This window comes from Heliconius melpomene, chromosome 3 (genome assembly GCF_056956725.1).
Source record: "Heliconius melpomene rosina isolate 202511_hmr_F chromosome 3, ASM5695672v1, whole genome shotgun sequence".
NCBI classification, from domain to species: Eukaryota; Metazoa; Arthropoda; class Insecta; order Lepidoptera; family Nymphalidae; genus Heliconius; species Heliconius melpomene.
In genome coordinates, this window is record NC_140391.1 from 3,462,164 (window position 1) to 3,484,064 (window position 21,901).

Consider the following 21,901-nt stretch of genomic DNA (forward strand, 5'->3'; position numbering starts at 1 on the left):
TTGAGGTTAAAAAAAAATCGGAACTTTTGGCCCCGCTCTCCCCTACATAATATTAACACATATTTTATGACACTATAACTTCAACAAACTCTTTTATTTCAAAATCACAGATATTCAAGCTGATATATATTTTTATCGTTTAAGGGTGGAAATACATTACCAAGGAAAACGTGCATGAGATTTGCAGAACAGTAAGTACGTGACTCACAACACGCTCTGAGCGTGGAAGTAACGAGTGCCCAGGGACGATACATTCATTGCAGCGCTTCACTCCTAACTCTACATATATATTATAATAATTCTACATATATATGAGATTTTGTATTTATTCGTCTATATAATTATATAAAGAAAATAGATATGCAGAGGATATCATTGCTTTATGGTAAAATATATAGATGTAGTGGTGGTTGCGAGATCGATTCTTACTCAGAGGAATTTTCGTTTTATTATATCATTTTTTGCAATAGCTCTAAAATAGCCGGGAAGTAGACGACGGAGTGTCTTAGCACTGGTTTCTCTGTAACTACCGTTCCTAATTATTCACGCAATTTTCGAGAAAGACGCCAGAAAGTGCCAGATGAAAGAAATTAAAATAATTCCCAGGAGTGGAATTCGATACCACAACTCTTATAGTAAGACATGATGTCCACGACAGCCTTATGTGCATTTGATAAAGAAACAACTGTTTTCATTATTGAAACTAGAAAAACATATGTATATAGGTAATTATATATTAACATTTGTACATAGGTAGCTATCCATCTATCTATCTATCTATCTATCTATCTATCTATCTATCTATCTATCCATCTATCTATCTATCTATAGGTATATTCCTCCTTATAATAATAAATACACATTTTACATATAAGTATTTAATAAATAACGCTTATATTCACAGCAATTTCATATACAACCTTTCATGACGATATGTTCTTACTCGAGGGACATTAAAAAAGGTCAAGAGCTTTTACAGCAGAAAGCGAGTGTCTTAAGTATTTTTTAAAAGTTTATTTCTTTTAGCTTTGTTTACTTGCAAATTGTTTGAGGTAACGTTCACTGTAAATGAAAAAAAAATATAAAAAGAAATAAAAAGATAGAAAAAGATATAACCAGTATGTGCAACCTAATTATAATGGCACATTAGCATAGAAAATAATTTCACAGTACGAAACTAAGGTTGCTCTTTAAAATATAATAATGCAATAGAACAATACGAATATTCGTATGTTGTCGAGTAGGACAAAATTAGAGTTTAATTGCATGCATTAATATTTCTTTACGCGGTGTTGAGTTCCGCTTCAGATTTCGTCGGAAAGTGGAGAAAGAAGTGTCTTAAAGGTAATGGACTGTCTCAACACTTGATTACCAGGTTCACTCTGCCTGTCCTGCTACGCTTAGAATAAAGCGTGAAGCTAAAAAATATATTTATTTATCGCTCTAGCTATGCTACTTCCATATACCAGGAATGGGGCCCCATTGATTGAAACTTGCGGAAAAGAGGATCTAGTGTCAAGGCACTCCTTTCTACGTTGTTCACCTATGCTACGCTTTGTGTATATTATGTTATATTATGTAAATAGCATTGTATTATATGTTATTTATTTCCGAAACAAAAATCAATAAGGCACATAATATCATAGCTGCACGAACCATTTATCCATTTGAATATTCACGAGATCTGAAAGCTACGAGTTACGACGTGAATGATAATTAGTTGCTTGATGTAAATTGTATAGATTACTATATTGGGGCCGACGTGACTATAAGCGTGACGGTTGTGGGTTCGATTCCCGCTCAGGGTAATGAGTTATCTTAATTTTTATCTAACTTACTTAACAAAGAAGAAACAATCCAATAGTTGAATTGATTTAATTTGTGCCTCGTGCATAGAATATATATTCGACTTAATGTTTTTTTACAGCTTCACGCTTTATCCCGAATTTAGCACAGAGGAAATCTAATGATGAGACACTCCGTAGCTCACTTTTCTCTTCACTTTTCGTTAATTGAATGACGCAATTCAACGCCGCGTGTTATCGTTCTACCTGAGAAAGTTGTTCACTTAAGTGAAGATCGAACTCAAAACCGTAACGTTCTCAGTCAGATATTGTCTCACTGGGCCACGTGGTCTTTTTTGAAATCCAAATTCATATTTTTTACACATCAAAATTCCGTAATACTAATAAATAACAACAACAATTAACATAATATAATTAAAAAAATCATTACATAAATTATGATTTATTTCATTAGGTAAAAGAAATAAAAAATATATTAAAAATACTGACAATATTTTTTTCTCGTCATGCCTAATTGTATTTTCTTGGAATACTGTGGGAGTTTCAGTAATTAACTAGTACGAGACTTCTTGTGTACTAAAAGAAAAAAAAAAACTTTAAAAAAGCTTCAACTGCACTCCTTAATTATTATTATGATAACAAAGTTCTCTAACTTTTCTGTCCTTTTTATTTAAGGTAAAACTATAAATTAAAAGTTTGCTATTAACAAGAAATTTATGAAGTTCTGTTTTAAATTGGCTAGTCGTGTATTATTTTTATATTATTATATTTTATTATAGTACTTCGCTCCCTACTTGCTTTGCTTTGCCAGAACAGGAAAAAAAACTCATCGCCTCGATGATCCTGGGATCTAACCCAAAACCATTGTGTTTATAGTCAGACGCTGATACAGTGCGGTTAGCTTCACGCAGTTTCCCGCAAATCCCGTTTTCTTCTTTGCGCCTATTTCTTCGGCATTGCGTGTTGAGTGGCACTCTTTGCCTCGTTACCTCGTAGAGTGAGGAAATGAAAATACTAAATATTTTAATCCCCCAAATGGGAATCGAACATACAGCCATGGCGTAGCCCTGTGCCAACATAGCATATACATAGCATATATGTTGTACGTATCTATTAATATATTACAAAGAATATATGGTTAGCTTGTGGTTGAAATAAGACATACGACCGAATAAATCTTCGTTAATCTTAATGAGACAGTCACGCCTTTGTACTAAGAAATAACCTATTTTATTTCTTCTTTAAGACTAAACAATTGTTTTCACACCATTTATTGTTGGACACATTGTAACAGATTTTTATCTTACTTTAACTTTTTTGTGTAGACAGATATTTAAAATTATTTGTTATTATATCACAATGAAAATAATTTGAGATTTCGTTTTTTGATTAGTCAAAATGTCACTAAAACTCTCTGCCTCTAAAATTGAGTGATGAAGCACGAATCTCTCTAGTATCTTCTCTGTTATAAAAGCTACATATGCTGAGAAAAATACACATTTAAGTATAGATTACTTAATAAAAAAGTAAGTCCATCTCGTTCGTATTTAATAAGGTAGAGATGAGACACATCTGATGAGGAGGATGAGGAGCCTAGAGGTAAGACACATTCCATACTTACTTGTGAATAAAAATCATGCCTCTTAAAGAATATCTCTTGACCTCAAAATATAATCGTCCTGTCCGTTAGGCAGATAAAAAAATATGATAAGGCAAAAAACACAATGCTGAAGCAATCATTTGTCAATCTACGTTTGGTTGTCGAAGTAAAATTCGTTGGAAAAACCTTTTTTATTTGAAATTGAGAAGGAAAAACATATAATTATTATTTTGATTCAAACAAATGAGCTAAGTACAAGAAAACGAATATTTTTTTATACTAATAGTATGTAAGTAGATAAACAATTTATGGTAGACCATCGTAGCACAGTGCAACGTCTGACTATAATCGCGATGGTTGTAGCTTCGTTTTTTATTTGAGGGAAAAATATTTGATTTTTCTACTTCGGTAAAGCGAAATGTGATAAGTTACGTCATATGAAAACGAAGTAGCACGCATTTCGCATCACGCATTATCTCGCATAGCGGCATAAGTATCTTTTCCCCTGAATTCGAGACATTGGTATGAACGTCACAATACAATTTTTTAGTTTCATGGTCTGTCCTGCGCATAGCAGGGTAGAAAGAGGAAGCCCATGAACCTAGGAAGACAGTCCGTTCCCATTCAGACACTTCCGTTCTCCATTAATTTAATATACCTTTTAATGGGGAATATCCCATATTTAATTTATTATTACATATTTAATACCTTGAACATAATACGTAAGTCAAGTTAATTAATATCTTATTATTGTACTTGGTCTCTGAGTCGTATGATATGGATTTAAGTTAATTTGACAGGAACCACAATCGCGGTGTGCGGTTCATAAATGCTATTTACTTTAGTATATTGCGATTTATATTCCTTTATAAGAATACCAACTTCAAAGAGGTACTAGTAGCTGATGGTACACAAAGTGTGACTGTAAAAGCGACAAGTTGTGAGTTCGATTTCCACTCGAGGATATTAAATATTTTATTTTTTTCGCTCTGTTATCAAGACTAGACCCAATAAATGCGCACTTGGTTGGCATATTTGTAAAAAAGTAACGGTCCTCTCAACCTACCCAGCTGTGCAGGATAAAGCGTAGAGCTAAACCACTACCTTTACTCTTTGTGTACACTACAGCTATATTGAAATTTTGACTGCCTGAAATATAAAATATATTAAACTCTTCGTCCTTTTACAATAAAAACAACATACATTTGTTATGTGGCTTCTCTTTGATCTTTGGAATACAACGCAAAAGTTAATCGGGTGCTCATGTAAAAATTCAATTTTCCATGTTTACGGATTCGAAAAGATTATTAATACTAAAGGGTAAAGCTTTGTTCTAGAATTAAATAAAAATTATATTAATATAACAAAGGAATGGGGTTTTAATTGTTTTTAATATTGCATTAGATGTAGTGGAATATGATATTATTTTAGTTTGTTAGTGATGGTTGGTTTCTGCTCGATAAAATAATTGTTTCTGGATTATTATGTTGTTTTGCTTTTGTTACTTTATTGATAGGGTTAGGCAAAGTACTTTTTCTCTGAGCCTTTTTCTCAGAGTTCTTAATATTGTGATAATAATAGAAAAAGCTTTTTAACATAGAAATTACTTGTTAAATGAAGCGAATTAAGAGATAAATAGAATGGCAGGTACTAGCGAGAATGTCACGGTGAGAAGGAAGAAGAAAGTGCTCAGCTGGTTTGGGCACGTCGAACGAATGAGTGATAAAAAAATGGCAAAAAGGATTTATGTAGGTAAGAGGGGAAGGGAGAGACCTCGGTTGACCTTCGAAAACAGTATCAAAGAAACTAGAGGAAGGTTACGTAAGACTACCACGTCAGGGAAGTTAAGTTAAGTTAAGTTAAGTTAGTCACAAAATCTGTATCTATTTATATCTGTCTATAATATATTTTTTTAAATATAACAATGTTTTCCAATACAAAATTTATAATCAGAACGTCAATTTGTCTTCTACAAATTATAAATTCGATGTAACTTCTAACAACACTCGTTGCAAATGACAAATAATTTATATGGCTTATTGGAGTTGGGAGTTCTCATCGGTTGTTGTTTCGAATTTTGAGATCGAGATGTGATAAATTAGAGTTCCTTAACGATGATGGTGAGAAGATTGCGTGAAACATCAAACGTAGCAGGGCAAGTTTTAATTGGTAGGGTGGAAAATTTTGTGTAATATTTAGAAACATTTTTGAGGGTAACGTAAGGGTACGTGCAACTGTTAACGTGACGGTTATAGGTTCGATTATCACTCTGGGAAATGAAATATTTTTTTTTTCGTTTAGTTCCGTTAACATATAATACCTCAGGAAGAGGTCGGCAGAAAGTGGAGAACAGAAGTGTTTTAATGGGAAAAATATATCTAACTCTTGAATGTAGTCTAGAAAATATAATCTTGAAATTATTCTTGTTGGTTGCTTCTTTGGTTTTTGTTACTTTTTTTTGACAAACTTGCCATGATACATTTTGTATTGAGTGGTGGTAGTGAGAATATATAAGGGGTTTGAATTAAAACCAAACATTTATTAATGTTATAATTAAACAATATACGAAAAATCCACAATTTCATGAAAACAGACGCAAGTCGACCATACAACTAACATTTAATACTGTCCGTATATAATATTTTCCATTTATATATACATTATTCATACTGCGTTACTTTAAATGTATACTAAAATTTTATCCACCGTGGTCCAAAGTTAAGAGTTGGACGCGCATTTAACTCAACGCCTGTCCAGAATTTAAAATGATTCTAAAGCTTTATTTTAAGATCATAGTTTCCTCTGAATGGATATTTTATCAATTATTGAAGCCAGTTGTGGCGCGACGTGCTACTGTAAACATGACAGATAGCAGGTTCGGTTCCCATTCGAGGTAGAGATATTTAACCATTGATAAATTTTAGCTTTATGCTGTATTCCGCACACAGCAGGATAGGCAGAGGGAACCTAGTGTTAAGACTCCGTTCCCGAATTCTTCTGGAGGCATTGCGTGTTGAGTGGCAGAACTCAACGCCGCACTTAGCCTCGACATCAGAGCGAAGAAATGGAAATATAAACGTAAATAAATATTTCACTTCCTCGAGGGTGGATCGAACCTACAATCGTCGTGTTACAGATTCGCTCTTGTACTCCTGGGCTATGACGGCCTCTCACTGATAAATTTAACTAATCTAAAATAATATTATTAATAATATTATTCTAAACGCACAAGACAGAGACCAGACAAAATATTATATGCACAAATGCATTAAATGATACCAACATGCACATTAAAAGGCACTCTGTTCCAAATATACGGAAATTATGGCGACGAAGATATGACATGTTAGTGTTGGTGTTACATTTATGTGGGACCGTGTGTTAGTGTCATAACTAGAATATTATTATATGAACCTACTTTTATATACAAAAATGAATTTAATAAATATAATTTTTAGGCTGTTATGGTGCAGTCGGTAAGTTTAGATTGTGTGTGATAGTTGTGAGTTCATTTCTCGTTTATTATTTTTTTTCTACCTTCATTTTCTTTAACACAAAACTAATTTAAGAAATTATTGATTCTGAAAAAAAATCGTGAAATGGCAATTTTTGTCTTTGCTTATCCTAAAGTGAAAAGTACAAAAAGCTAATATTCACTTTAAATACAATTTTTTTTCATTAACTTAGAAGCTCCTTACTAGAATCAGGTATTTATTTTGTTAACATATAACATTAAACTTACATGATTTTTACTATCACAAAAAAAAAATACTATCCGAAATTGATATATATTTATCGTTATAAGGCTTGGAACAGAGGAATTCGTTTGAAAAATTTTCGGCTCATCTAATGAGGAGAAATTACTTGCCAGTTCACATCGCTTTGTCAAGACGCAGTGCCAATCAATTTCGATTTTCAGGGACTAAGCACGTCTTTACTGTTAAGTTGATAAAATATTAGGTTTATTAGAATTGCTTTAAAAGTTATTTTTACTAGCGATGTTATCTTACTTTGTTCATATTTAATTTCAATTTAAATTTGATTATTTAGGTAAATATAGGACATAATTTATACAGCTTGAATCTAAAAAGAGGAAAAGTTATTATTATATGTAACATTTTTTTAATTTGTATATACTCTTATACATACTTAATATAGATATTTCTATGAAATGTCTATATATTATGGATATTAATATATTATAAAATGAAAAGCCATATTTTGCAACTAGTATCTCTTAAAACAATTTTCAAGCAGACGTGCAAGTGTCGGTGAAATATGAAGCACTTGTACACTAGACACCTTCACGTGCCTTGAATTGTAGAATATTACATCTACTTCTAGATTTAGATTTAAGATGCTCTTAACATGAAGATTTTGTGAAAGAAAGCTGATTTACACAGAATTTCGAAAGCATGGAAAGTGGAAGGGATAAAGAAAATTGTTAAGTAGAGAAAAATTTAAAGAATACATTTTTTTTATTGACCACACGAATAACTTTTTTTAAAAATTTGTCACGAATGTTTTGAGTGGCGGAATAAGATGTAACGGAATACTCCCATTCTCATGTTTTCTATCCGTTCGTTTGTTAAGTTTAATTTCCTATAATCACAGTCTTATTAATAAAAATATCCGCTTCACGCTGTATCACGCACAATAAGGGTAGGCAGAGGGAACCTAATGTTAAGACATGCCATTCTTCACTTTCCCATGAATTTTTCAAGGCATTGCGTGTTGAAAAGAAAATATAAATTTTAAAAATATTTTATTTCCTCGAGTAGAGATCGAACCCACTACCAGACGCGTTTACAATCCCATACTTGTGACTTTAAGCTGCGTCTGGTCTTACATTTTTACACCATCTTTTAAGCATGTCAATATATGGACCACCTCCACCATCACGTATAACGACTGCCATACTTCGCTCAGATAAATCTTTGGAATTGTCCCCATTGTCCACGTTCGTTGTTTATATGAGGCGTATGTACGTTGTAAATCCTGGTTATTTTAGAAATAGCATGTAACGACTGTAGTGTAGGTACATACTACCTACTTTAATAGTCGCTCTCGCCTCTCACTTTATTGCTGAGATGCTATCGTAAAAATGTGATTTGTACTAGAATAGTAGTTGTATATTATATAAGTGTTCAGTGTACGTACTAAACTAGGATATTTTTTGCTATTGCACGCACTATCCCGCATTTAGCAGGATTAGGATCCTTTCATTAAGACACTCCGCTTCTCACTTTCCGGTGAATGCTGCAGGCATTGTGTGTTGAGTTGCGGAAATCAACCCCTCGATACCAGAGCGAGCAAATAAAAATATTAAATATTTAATTTCCTCGAGTGGGAATCGAACTCGCAACCTATTGTGATTACAGTCCCACAATTATGACATCATTTTAATCATTAGTAAGATATTAAGGAACTACGCGAAGTAATGAAATTTTTTAATTAATAATAATTCTTAGAGGGCAGTAATAATGAGACTAACAATCAATACAAGTATAATATACGAAAAAACTAATATTATGGCGACGACACACCTTGTATTATTTGAATATATGTTGTTTTTTTTTATTATAGCCATTTAATAGATATATCAGTTTAAATAAACACACTTTAAACAACTATTAACTTTATAAAACCAACAGGAATTTAATTTACAAAATTAGATTAAAGTTTAATTAATTAACATTTAAAGCTTTCCATTCAGTCATTCGATGGAATGTAAACCTTTAATTACAGTGCGGTTCAATATATGTATTTGCAATTGAACACGACTTTGTTCCCAGAGTTACATATTTAATTATATTGGGATATTTGAACCAAAACAATTAATATATTTGGTTGGTATTCCTTTTATTCGCTTATAAGCCAAATCAAAAATCATATCAAATCAGCTTCACGCTGTATCCCGCACACAGCAGGGTAGGCAGAGGGAACCTAGTGTTAAGATACTCCGTTCCCCATTTTCTGCCGAATTCTAGAGGCATTGAGTGACAGTACTCAACGTCGCGATTTGTGTAAGAAAATGAAAATAACGCTTTCTCACTATATATAAATATAAATACATATATACTATATAATAAATACATATTCTTTATAACTTAAATATATACGTATATATACCTGTATAAAAAGAAACAAAAAGAAAATTAAGCTTCACTATATAAGATAAGGAAAAATTTTATAAGTAGGGGAGAGCGGGGCCAAAAGTTCCGATTTTTTTTTAACCTCAAATATTGCTACGAATACTTGATTTTAGTATTTATACAATACTAGCGGGCGCGCGCAGCTTCACTTGCGTATTTTGGGGGTGAATTCTAATAAACCATAAAACATGTGTTCAATGAAATGTTTTTAAGAGTCTAAATTTCTAATTTTATAAAAATCGGTGGCGATTTAAAGATTTTTCCATACAAACTTTCAACCCCTTATTTGCACCCTTAGGGGGTGAATTTTAGAAAACCGTGAAACACATGTTCAATGAAATATTTTTAAGAGTCTAAGTTTCCAATTTTATAAATATCGGTGCCGATTTAAAAAATATTCTATACAAACTTTCAACCCCTTATATGCACCCTTAGGGGGACTATTCTAGAAAACGATGAAATACGTGTTCAATTAAATACTTTTAAAAATCTAAATTTCAAAATTTATAAAAATCGGTGCCGATTTAAATTTTTTTCCATACAAACTTTGAACCCCTATTTCACACCTTTAGGGTTAAAATTTTTCCAAATCCCTTCTTAGTGGATATCCAGATTACAAAAGTAAACATCTGTCCAAATACCACGTTTCTATCATCAGCGGTTACGGCTGTGCGTGCGTCTTACCTCAGTCAGTGAGGACAAGTCCTTTTATATATATAGATAATCAAATTCAACTTACATATCTAGACTTGCAATTAAAACAGTAATTTGGGGTATTCTTTGTAAGACTTTTTTATTATGATTTTTTTTATGACTGAAGTCGGAAAGTAACAACTTACCCCGACTTGAGGCAAGTTGTTAACAGACCGGGGTAAATTGTTACCATATTTTTAAAGCTATTATTTGCAAAATAAAAAACAATAAATAATCGAACAAAGCCTGTTTATTTAAGGAATAATAAACAGTATCATAATAATCACCAGGCGCAAAAGCAAATCTTTTTTAACCGACTTATGTAAGAAAAGGAGATTATCAATTCGACTGTTTCTTTTTTTTATGTATGTTACTTCATAACTTTTGATTAGGTGAACCGATTATGATGATTTTTTTTATTTGAAAGGTTGTGCTTCCCATGTGGGAACCAATTTTTTTTTGGTCTATTTTTGACAATGGTATCTATGAGCAAATCACATAAGTATTAAATTTGTATTGGTACGTGTGCGACAAAATGACGAATAACTCAATACCACGCCAACCGATTCTAATGATTCTTTTCTTATTTGAAAGGATACACTTCAAGGATAGTTTGATGAAAGTTTGGTTAGGTTCTGATTATTAAATCCGGTCAAAATTAAGAAAATTGGTTTTTATTTTGGTAAATATTAATTATACTGGAATAGTTGCAAGGGAAAACTTTGTTAAAATTATTGTCAGAAGTAAGATTCCCCATCGTTGCATTTCTTTTCAACCAACCTCAAAAAAGAAGTTTTCATTTTCAACCGACTTTAAAAAAGGGAGAGGTTCCCAATTCGCCCGAATATTTTTTATGTATTTTCTTGTTAATATACCAAAATGTTAGTTTCCACAAAAATAATACCTAATTTTAGTCAAGTTTTACATATCACAACAGATGCCACTTGTTAACAACCACTACCACCACAACCAACACTCGTTTAAGAAGTATCCTTTTAAGGTTACTTATCACTTAAAATCGTAAAAAGAATTAATTTTGAACAAAAAATAACCGAACCGAAAAACAACGAACTAAAAAGTAAAAGATAATTTTACATAAAATAAAACTTATTTTCATTTTGTTAAACCAAAATAATAAACAAAAATTTTATACCTTTAGCTTTTCGCACTTAATATGTATATGTAATTCTTTGGTAACAGTTTTTATCTTATTCCTACAATCTTTGAAAACTACATTCGCTGCTTTTTGCATCAACTCATATGACACATAACCTCGAGTTGATTTCCGAGCATAAGTCTGCATGTTACTAAATTACAATATTTTTTCGTATGAAAAATTACAATATTTACATCCCATTATTGGTACAAATGAATTGGCGAAAGTTTTTCGTAACAACAACAGCTCACAACATGCCCCAAAAAAAGGGAACATCTAGCCCCAAAAACACGTGTTGAAAAAAAAATAAATATAAATAAGATATAGAAAACATAAATAATTTACAAATAGTGTTCCAAAATAGTAGATAATATATGTAAAAAAAACACTAACATACTCGAGGCTAATCGTTAAAATTTGTGAGACAGACCAAAAATATCAAATGCGAAAATATTTACAATCGTGCACCAACGACACCCGTGTGCTATTCCATTGGTTTCGGGTGCCACTGGATTGTTCAATATGCTGGCCATGGGTGCGCTATCACATTGCATTTCACTATATGTTTACTAAATATTCCTATCACTTTTCTCCGCGAAATTATTTCCATCGGAACAACTTACCTCGGTAACTTTTAGCCCCGCTCTCCCCTAACCACTATATTAAAAAAAAGATTAATTGTCTAACGATGCAAGAAGATGTAGTTTTAACCTTTAAGTATGGACGTCGGGTCTCACAGACCCATCTAGGTCTACGAATTCTACAAATCGGCCACTTCTCGATGACCTCCGCCACTGAGTCGCTCAGTACCTTTCGTGTTAATGACAAAATGAATGTAGATAGCAGTGGTTGTGTCTCTGGGTTCAAAACACGTGAGTATTTAACTTTCTAAACGGGGCCTGGGTCTGTCAGACCCGACGTCCATGTTTCCCATACATAATGATTTCAAAACTCCATATATTTTTATAATATTACAAAATGTACTTTAATATTTTAATTGTATTATTTGTATTCAAATGTTTTTATCGTTATATAACATATATTATTTTGCATTATTTGTTATATATTTTAGTAATATAAATATTATTTACCTAAAAAAGATTCAATTTTTTTAGTTTTTATGATAAAATGGAAAAAAATGATCGACCAAGCACATCAGGGACAAATATATCGGTACTTTATAATCAACATCAAACAAAAGAATTGGACGACAATATTTTATAAAGAAAATAGCACTTTATCAAATAAAAAGACGCGTTTCGTATACTAAAATACTCTAAGAATTGAGAATGACTTTGACTCGCGTTTCGCGATCTGATCTATCATTTATTGAACATGAAGCTAAAAAAATAGTTTTGGGTTCTTGAAAAACATGTATACTTTACCCCCATAAGATATATAGAAAGACAACACATACTTATGTTGACTGCAATCGTCCTGTTAGCCAACAATGTTGAAAGCCATTGTGTATCGATGTTCAATTGTACCTTATCTTGAGGTGTTGTCAAAATTTTTATTTTATACCATAAGATGTAATTTCTTTATTTTTTTTTATTGTTAGACTTTATATTTTGTTAAAAAAATATTTATTTTATTATCTATCTTTTTTTTATAGTATTATTTTCTTAAGAGTCATCCCATGTGGCCAAAGACTGAAATTGTGACTTTAAGTTACTTAAATCGTTGTGATGCGTAAAGTTTAATAAAAAGCGATTTTATTTATATTGATTTTGTTTGATTAGAGGCTATTCATTTAAACTAAAACATAAAATTGTCTTCTTCCTTTAAAAAACAGACGGAATATGACCAATAAATACACTGGTCTGACAGACCCGACGTCCATATGTGTGTTATAAAACAATCACGTCCATAGTAAAAGGTTAATTGGGACTTGAAGGACTTTATGGAAGGGCTTTTCTGGATAGTTTTAGGAAGTTGGTTCCAAAGGGATGCGGCGTATACAGAGAAGGATTTCTGAAGGAATTTGGTGTTGCTCTTAGGTACGTTAAGTGTCGGTATGACACCAGACCTCCTTGAGCGTGTAGGGATAGGGAGAACGTCAAAGCGGGATCGAAGATAACAAGGAAAATTCTGGTAGTTAAGGATCTTAAAAAGGAGTGACAGGATGTGCATATCTCGGCGAAGTCGAATTGGGAGCCATTTGAGCTGAGTTCGAAATTCGGAGACGTGGTCATACTTACGCAAACCGTAAACAAAGCGTATGGCAAGATTTTGGAGTCGCTCTAATTTGTTAAGCAGCTCCTCGGTCACATCCAAATAACACACATCAGCGTAGTCGAGAATAGGTAACAGAAGAGATTGTGCAAGCATAATTTTGGTTTTATGAGGTAGGTAGTATTGGAGACGCTTAAGAGAACGGAAGGAGAAATGCATGCGCTTGCTGACATCATTAATGTGCGGTACCCAGGACATGTTACTGTCAAAAATTAGGCCCAGATTTTTTACTCTGTTACAATATTCGATTACTACTCCCGAATACAGGATCTTCGGCATCGAGTTCCAATTTATTTTTTGTCTAAGTTTGCTGCTTCCAATGATAATTGCTTGTGACTTACCTGGATTTACTAACAGTCCGACAGATTCGGCCCAAGTAAAAATAGCAGCGAGATCATTATTTAAAGCTGCAATAGTCCCAGGCAAATCGCTAACATAGCAATGCCGGTATAATTGCAAATCATCCGCATACAGATGGTAGGGAGATCATCGAGATCAGATGGTAGGGAGAAGGGGCATTGTGTTTGTATTGATTGGCGAAACTTAACGCCGCGCTTTACCAGAGCCAAGAAAAGAAAATACTAAATACTGTATGCCCCCGAGTGGGAATCGAAACTACGACTGTAATCAGGAATATTACTATTCGTTATAATAAATGACTATTAATTATATTTTTTCAAGTACTGTCTGCTTCAAACTGTAAAAGCCAAATTACAAAAAGCTCCTGCTATAATTCAATTAGTTTTGAACAAGATTCACGCCATTGTAAGATTTTTATTAATCTCAAAGAATTTTCTGATTGTTGAAATTATTAGTGGATATTACATGGCTATAAGAACTTCTATTATAACGATATATTAATCTTAAAACATAAACAGAATATTTTTAAATAAAATCTATTCAAAATGTGTTTTTAACATCTAAAACTCCTACTAAACTTTCACATTTCGTACAATTTGTCGTGCATTTAGCCAACTCGTATGGGTACAACGTACTTACTGCATTTTAAATGACATATCAGTTTGACACAGCCAGCTTAAACATTTAGGGGTCGTTTGAAATGAAACTCGGAAATCTCGTGAACTGAAGTAAAATGTTAATATCAACATTACTTAGGCGCCGGCCGTGGGCAGAGATAAGAAAAGATAAATATTGGCGGTACCCTCGATGTTTAACTGGAGTCAACAGTTCTTCCTGATATAAATGAATTAAGCACAATAACTAAGCTACAATTTAATTATGTTAATATTTTTTATGTTATTTATTTAATTATCTCAGTAATATATAAAAAAAACTTGAACTTTATTAGCAGGATAATTTACTTCGATATTAAAGCAGTTTTTCTATCTTATTTCTTCAATAATATAGGCGTTGCGTACAGATACAGTTAGATTACATTCGACTTCTATTATTAATATAATATAATTAATTAAATCAATTATTAAATTCCTAATTCCTATTGTACTAATATCAATATTGTTGTAATTTGATTGCAACACACAGAATGTTATTATTTCCACTATGACATAATTATGAGGCTTAATAAGTTTATAGTTAAAGTTTAAATAAATACTTTAAAAAAAAAAAGATAATAAATACAACACTAGCTTACTATGTAAATTTTAATCCAATACGCGAGACGAAAATTTGAATATTTTCTTAATAAAAAGTAATATCTTAATTTTGGAAAATGAAAATAGGAAGATAAACAATTATATAAAAGGTCGTCATGGCACAGGGATACAAGCATGTGAATGTAAACGCGACGGTTGTGTATTCGATTTCCACTTGGAGAAATTAAACATTTATTAATTCCATTTCCGCGCTCTGGTAACGAGGCGTTCAGAGCAAAGTTTTCGACGAAAAATGAAGAACGAAAATATCTTAATAGGAAAGGAGAGTCATAACACTAGCTACTCAGTTTTCCTCTGCCTACCCTACTTACTATATGTGAACCTAAAACCATTACGTTAATGATAAAACATTTTACGGCCTTTGAGAATTTCACATTAGATAAACACCAAATGCTGAAATAATATAGTAAGAGTTCATGAAAAAGAATATGAAAGCGAATAACGTACGTAATTAACCCTCAAGAAGCAGCGACATGAATAGATATAAAAAAGTCTATTGTTCATAATATTTGTGGTACAACAATGCTTGTAATGAGGATTTTTTTTTGCTCTGCAATTAAAACATTCTTTCATTTTTAAAATGAAAATAAAATATTTAAAAAATCACTTTAGAATAATTAATTTGGGTAATTGTTGCACTTTAGGCGTTATGTAGTTGTTAATAATGTTCTACGTATATAATGTAGGTTGCAGGTTCAATTTTATAATTTTGTTCATAATATAAAAAAAATCAGCTTCACGCGGTATCCCGCATACAGGATAGGCAGGAACCTAGTGTTAAGAAACCCGGTTGTCCACTTTCCGCCAAATAGACAAGTGAAGAAATGAAAACATTAAATATTTAATTTCCTCGATTGGGGATCGAACCTACAATCAGTCGCGATTACAATCACACACATGTACCCCTGCGCCACGAGTGGCCTATGTTTAATATAATATAATTAAATAACGTGTTATTATTACAAACAATCCGCCAAACAGCATAACTTTTGATTGAAAATAAACCTTGTTTTAATATCAGCCGAGTAACGCTCGGTGACGCTAATGAATTAACGACGAAATGTTATTTAAAGTTTGAATTAATTATTAAATTATTACTTCCCAAAGGCACGTGTTGGAAAGCTGATCGATTTATTAATTAAACACTGTATAGACATTTTAATTATTTATCGGAACTTACCTTAGTAAAGGAACTTAGTGTTAAAACACTTCCGCTCTCCACTTTCGTTTCGCCTACACTGCTATGCGGGATGAACCTGGAAGATGAAAAAAATAAAGAAGAATTAGTTTAATACTAGTTATAAGTGATAGTAGGCACTTAAAAGAGTAATTATGGAAGTTATTTTAATTTGCTACATCAGTGAGTCAGATCGTGGAAATGAGTTCTGCACTTTTCTACCGAGATTGCATTTTTATAGTGCACATTGAACTTCTCGTAAGTCTTTTACTTTAGAATAGTGGATAATAAATAATAAAAATATATAATGTAGATAGATCTAAGATAATTCCCGTTTAGATATAATCTACATATTTTATATGCACTGTACTTTGCACTCCAATGCACTTTTTAGCTACACACATAATTCCTTTCGTTTGTTTATATATCTAAATTAAAGAAGCTAGCAAGAAGCGAAGGACCTATCAACTTGAAGATCCTTGGGGGAGGCCTATGATCAACAGAGGACGTCGAAAGGCTGATATGATGATGAAGATTAATTTCTATGGTGCATTTTTAATCGATTCTACGTTATTTTTGTCGCTTATATGATTAGAAATTCCGTAAAATCATACATTGTTTAACTTTATTATTATTGTTTTTATAACTGCAAACAAATAAAGTTTAAATACAAACAATATACAAAAAGATTATTTATTATATTTTATAATATTTGTATAAATGTAAGCGATAATACTCGTATAAACATTTTTACAATTTATTATTTACAGGATAAACATGCATTCACGTTACCGGAAGTAGAACATGTTTGGGGAAGTAAAAACATATTTTCATTTCATACGTTCACATAGGGGTTTGTCCTAAAATAGTAAGGGTCAAATGAAATGTGAACTACTTTAGAACCCTTCTTACTTGCTTCGTTCAGGGGTAATATATGTAAGAATATAGTTACTTATTATATATAGTTAGTTATTGTTTATTAATTTTTTTAGCTCCTGGAACCTGGGAATTTAATGTTAAAATACTCTATTCTCCCTTAATTCATTTCTGTTCCCTACATGCCACCAAATTCTTGAGGCATTGGGTGTTGAGTGGCGGAGCTCAACGCCTTCTACCCGTGATCATGGTCTACTGTATAGTGTCAAAATACCGGGTTTCCAAAAGACCGCAGCAGGACAAAAGTGTGTAAACGTGAGAGGCTGTAGGTTCGATTCCCACTGTAGGAAATGAAATATTTAACATTTTTAACTTTTCACTCTGGTGTTGAGGCAAAGCGCGGCGTTAAGTTACGCCAGCAATGGACAATGTTTCCAGAATTCCACCATTAATTTACTAGTTATAACAAAAATATAAAATTAAGCTACTAAAATTATTATTTTCATATTTACTTTTATATTACAAAGCTTAATAAAACTAAGATTATATGAGAACGTAAACGTAAATAGCGACCGATAAGACGATCCTCATTTCGTATGTAAAGTGGTACTCTCGATCGTAGTGATAGTGTACTTTAATTATGAAAATTTTATATAAATAAACCAAATATAATTAAGCAAAATAAATAAAAAATATATTAAATTATTATTTTTATTTTTGTTTTTGGCTGTGGCTATTTCCTTCAAAGTTGCTAACAACAAAAATATATTATACTGATCGTAAAATAATTTCGACGTATAGCCTAATTGGCTAGAGCACTTGGACGATATCCAAGAATAGCGGGTACGAGTCCCGCTTCGTTACATTTTTGTATCTTCTAAAACATCTAGTCTATAATATCAATGTAGACATAGATAAAAAGGAATAATTATATTAAATACGAATCTTCTTTAAATAAATATTGGTATTGTCTTGTTATGTTTTTTTTTTATTATTGTACCTATAGTTTAAGCCTAAGCGTTAGTGATACCCTATTCTTAAAACATACTATTGGAAGCAAATAAGATTTTTTTAACAATTATATGTATATAGATGGTTCAAAAATAAGCATCGATTACAAATAAAAATTACATATAGCGACATCAATACAAACAAATTTTTCTCTATTAGTTTTATCGCTGCTTATAAAATCAGTCTTATTAATGTATGAGAAATATGAAACATACAAAATAAAATTTATCTATAACATACTTTATTCTCATAAAAGCTACTACAAAATTGAAAAGAGTTGAAAGAGGTGTTGTTATTAAACTTATTTTTATTTTGCAAGTTATCCATGTCGAAAGTTTTCCCATTCGCAATATTGCTTGAAAATATATATTCGTATAACTATTATATTTTAAACTAAAATTATATTTATATTTAACAAGACATAGTTTTTGACCAGTATATTAAATTTAAATTTGTTTCATTCTGCGCAGCAGGGTAGGTAGATTAAGCTTAGATTAAATAATTATTTTTTTCCATCGTGTTTTGACCCAAAGTCACACGCTGCTAGTTTAGCAAGTTATACTCCTCAACACATATGCCTCCAGAAATCATCGGAAAGTGAGGAACGGAGGTATCCTAACACTAGGTTCCCAGGTTCCCTCTATCTATCCTTCTATGTGGGATACAGCGTGGAGCTGAAAATAATCTATGTACATACATACATATATATGACAGAAAAAAATCATATTCCTTAACACGAATACGAATAATTCAATTATTACGAATACAGGAACATAGTAAAAGCAATAACGTTATCAGAACGGGTCTCCTCAAGATTTATCGGTATCCCAGTTAGCCTTAACTATATAAATGATTCATGACCGCTCGTGATACTGAATCGAAATATCTATACTTGCATTGCAAAATATAGCCTAGCTTTTTCAAGCTTTATTAGCGATTACGTCAATATTTGGGCTAGTGTTAGCTTTTATATTCGTACAGATTTTGGCCGAAAGTAAATAATGATATGTATATATTTTTAGTATTATTACAAAATTTAAAATAACTATATTATAGGTATATACTACTATACTATCTCTGTCTCTTCTCTATCTTTATCTCTATTCGCCTCTGTCTGGCCTTTCTAACTCTTCTTCTTCTAAACCACCCAACGATCCTGTAAGGAACGGAACCCTTATAGGATTACTTCGTTGTCCATCTGTCAAGACCATTTATCTCGAAATCGAATGAAGGTATCACCTTGAAATTAATATCAAATAAACAGATTGGTATTTCTTATATAACTATATCCATATATACTTTTGTAACGTATTAAATGCGACGGAGAATGGACACTTTGTATATTCAACTCAAAAAAAGAGAGTAGTAAGTAAGAGCAATAATCATAGCTGACAAAAATAAGCAAAAATTACTGTCGTTTTTCAGTAATAAAAAGTTAATTCAAAAAGCAATCTTTCCCAACGTCCTGCTTACTGTTTATTCATTTAATTTTCACTGAGCACTCGTTAAATATTTGTATGGTCGCAGTTTCAAGTTGTTTTTAAATATTATTTTGTGGAACCAAATGTTCTTATTTTTATTATTTAAATCGAAATATGACTTTTAAATCTCCATTATGTTAATGCATGAATTATACACGTAGAAAATATTATTAAAATAGTTTATAGTTGAAAATATTTTAATAAAAATTAAAGCTTCTTTCATTAGCTTCAAGATTTTTTTAGTAGGGTATACAGATGAAACCTAGTCTTAGGACACTCTGTTTTTCCTTTTCCGCGAAATTTTTGAGACATTGCGTCTTCAGTGGTGGAACTCATCGCTGCCCTTTATCAACTGATAGGAATTGATAATAAATTACTCCCCTTTATAATTTTCAATAATTTTAATAATTCAAACAAATTGGATACTAAAATAATTCAAGCCATTAAGTATTTGAATATATTTTTATTAAAAAATCTATTTTTATTACAAACTTAATTTTTTTTAATTTAAACAAGACTTAAATAAATCTTTACTTGTTTCCGATTATAAACGCTAATGCGTTCAGCTCAAAGAAAACTAACATGTATTTTATTCTTTACATTTAATAAATGTAAATGGAAGCTAAGATTTAAATAAAAGCTTTCCAGTGCAGGAGAAGTGAGTAGATAGAATTATAGGAATTGTAAAGTATAAATGTAGAATATAGTATAAAATATATATATATATATACATTTCGTTCTTCACTTCAAGATTCTGAATTCTACTCATCACTCATAAAATCTGTCTCGTGTGAATGTGGAGAACTCAGTGTTTGGACACTAGATCTTCTCCCTAGTATGTATACCTATATGCGAGAAGAATAACAAAATATTTATAAAAATCATATAAAAATTACGCTACATTTCCTTAAATTGGGTTGCCACAATGTTCAAATAATCCTTCTTATCCTCATCCAAAGGTTAAATAAAAGTTTCACCGAGGTTCAAAACGTTTTCCCATTTTCAATCTTATATTCTCACGTGCGTAAAGGATGAATGTCAAAAACGATGAAATAAATCATAGAAATATTTGTATTCCCTTTTGTTATAAATTATTGTTGTTTTCTAAATGTTTGGTTCATTTAAAGATTCTGAAATTTACAGAATATTCAACAAGTTATTGATCTTTTGCCTTAATTTAATGGTCAACTTTTTTTTAGTGAATATAACATTCTTTTCACCGATTACTTTTACGCTCCTTGTTTTATTACTTTAGTTTGGAACTTTTTGTAGTTTTTCTCCGGCCATAGGGAAATCCGACATAAATCGAAAAGTTAGATAAAAGATTGAGAAAATTTTTCTTAGATACTTATTTTTCTTAGATATCTATGTATTATTTAGAAGATAGTTTTGTGAAGAAAACAAACGTTTCTATTCACCTGGAAGATTAATAAAATGAAGGAATTTAATAAATCTCTTTAAATTCTTTCATGCATATATTTAGATCGATGGCTATAACTGATAACGTGTTTCATTTAAGATACTACGGTTATTTTAGTTTAAACATATTTTTACGTATGCATTAAAAAGATTCTTCAAATGTCACATTAAATACATCTCAGTCGTGCTCCTCTGTCGAGTAACTTACATGATGAGAATAATATGAATACTGAATGCAATATATATTCTTAGCGCTGGGACAAGATTTTTGAAAACAATACCCTTAAATATTCTATTTTGTAGACCGTTTTAAAGCTTCTGTCTAGATGTAAATATGTAATATTTTAGCTTATGAAATAAACATGAACTGAAAAATTTTAATACGATTTAGTAGATACCATTAACGAATATAGTTTTTTTATATTTTATTTATAAAATTCAGTTATTCAGTGTTCTGTACCTTAAGTAGGGTAGGCAGAGAGTTAAGACGCTCCGCTCTTCATTAAATAATGATTTGACACCAGAAGGGGCGCAAAGCATATTTCTGTAAATGAGACAGGATGTGAATTCGATTCCCACTTTAAGAAGTGAAGTATTAAATATCCGCAAAGTTCCGCCACCTAAGCCTCAAAAATTCGGTGGAAAGTGGGAGTGGGTGG

At 31.5% G+C, this 21,901-nt stretch overlaps 1 protein-coding gene across 1 annotated transcript in view; it reads right to left on the reverse strand.

Moving 5' to 3' along the window:
• Positions 1-19,553, reverse strand: part of LOC146539880 (tektin-B1) — a 187,523-nt gene extending 167,970 nt beyond the window's left edge. The window contains exons 1-2 of the mRNA XM_085207942.1: positions 19,462-19,553; positions 16,459-16,534 (exon numbers count right to left, since the gene is read on the reverse strand). Coding sequence (XP_085064068.1) covers positions 16,459-16,534; positions 19,462-19,553 — 168 coding nt within the window. The remainder of the gene's footprint in view (positions 1-16,458; positions 16,535-19,461) is intronic.
• Positions 19,554-21,901: the final 2,348 nt, after the last annotated feature.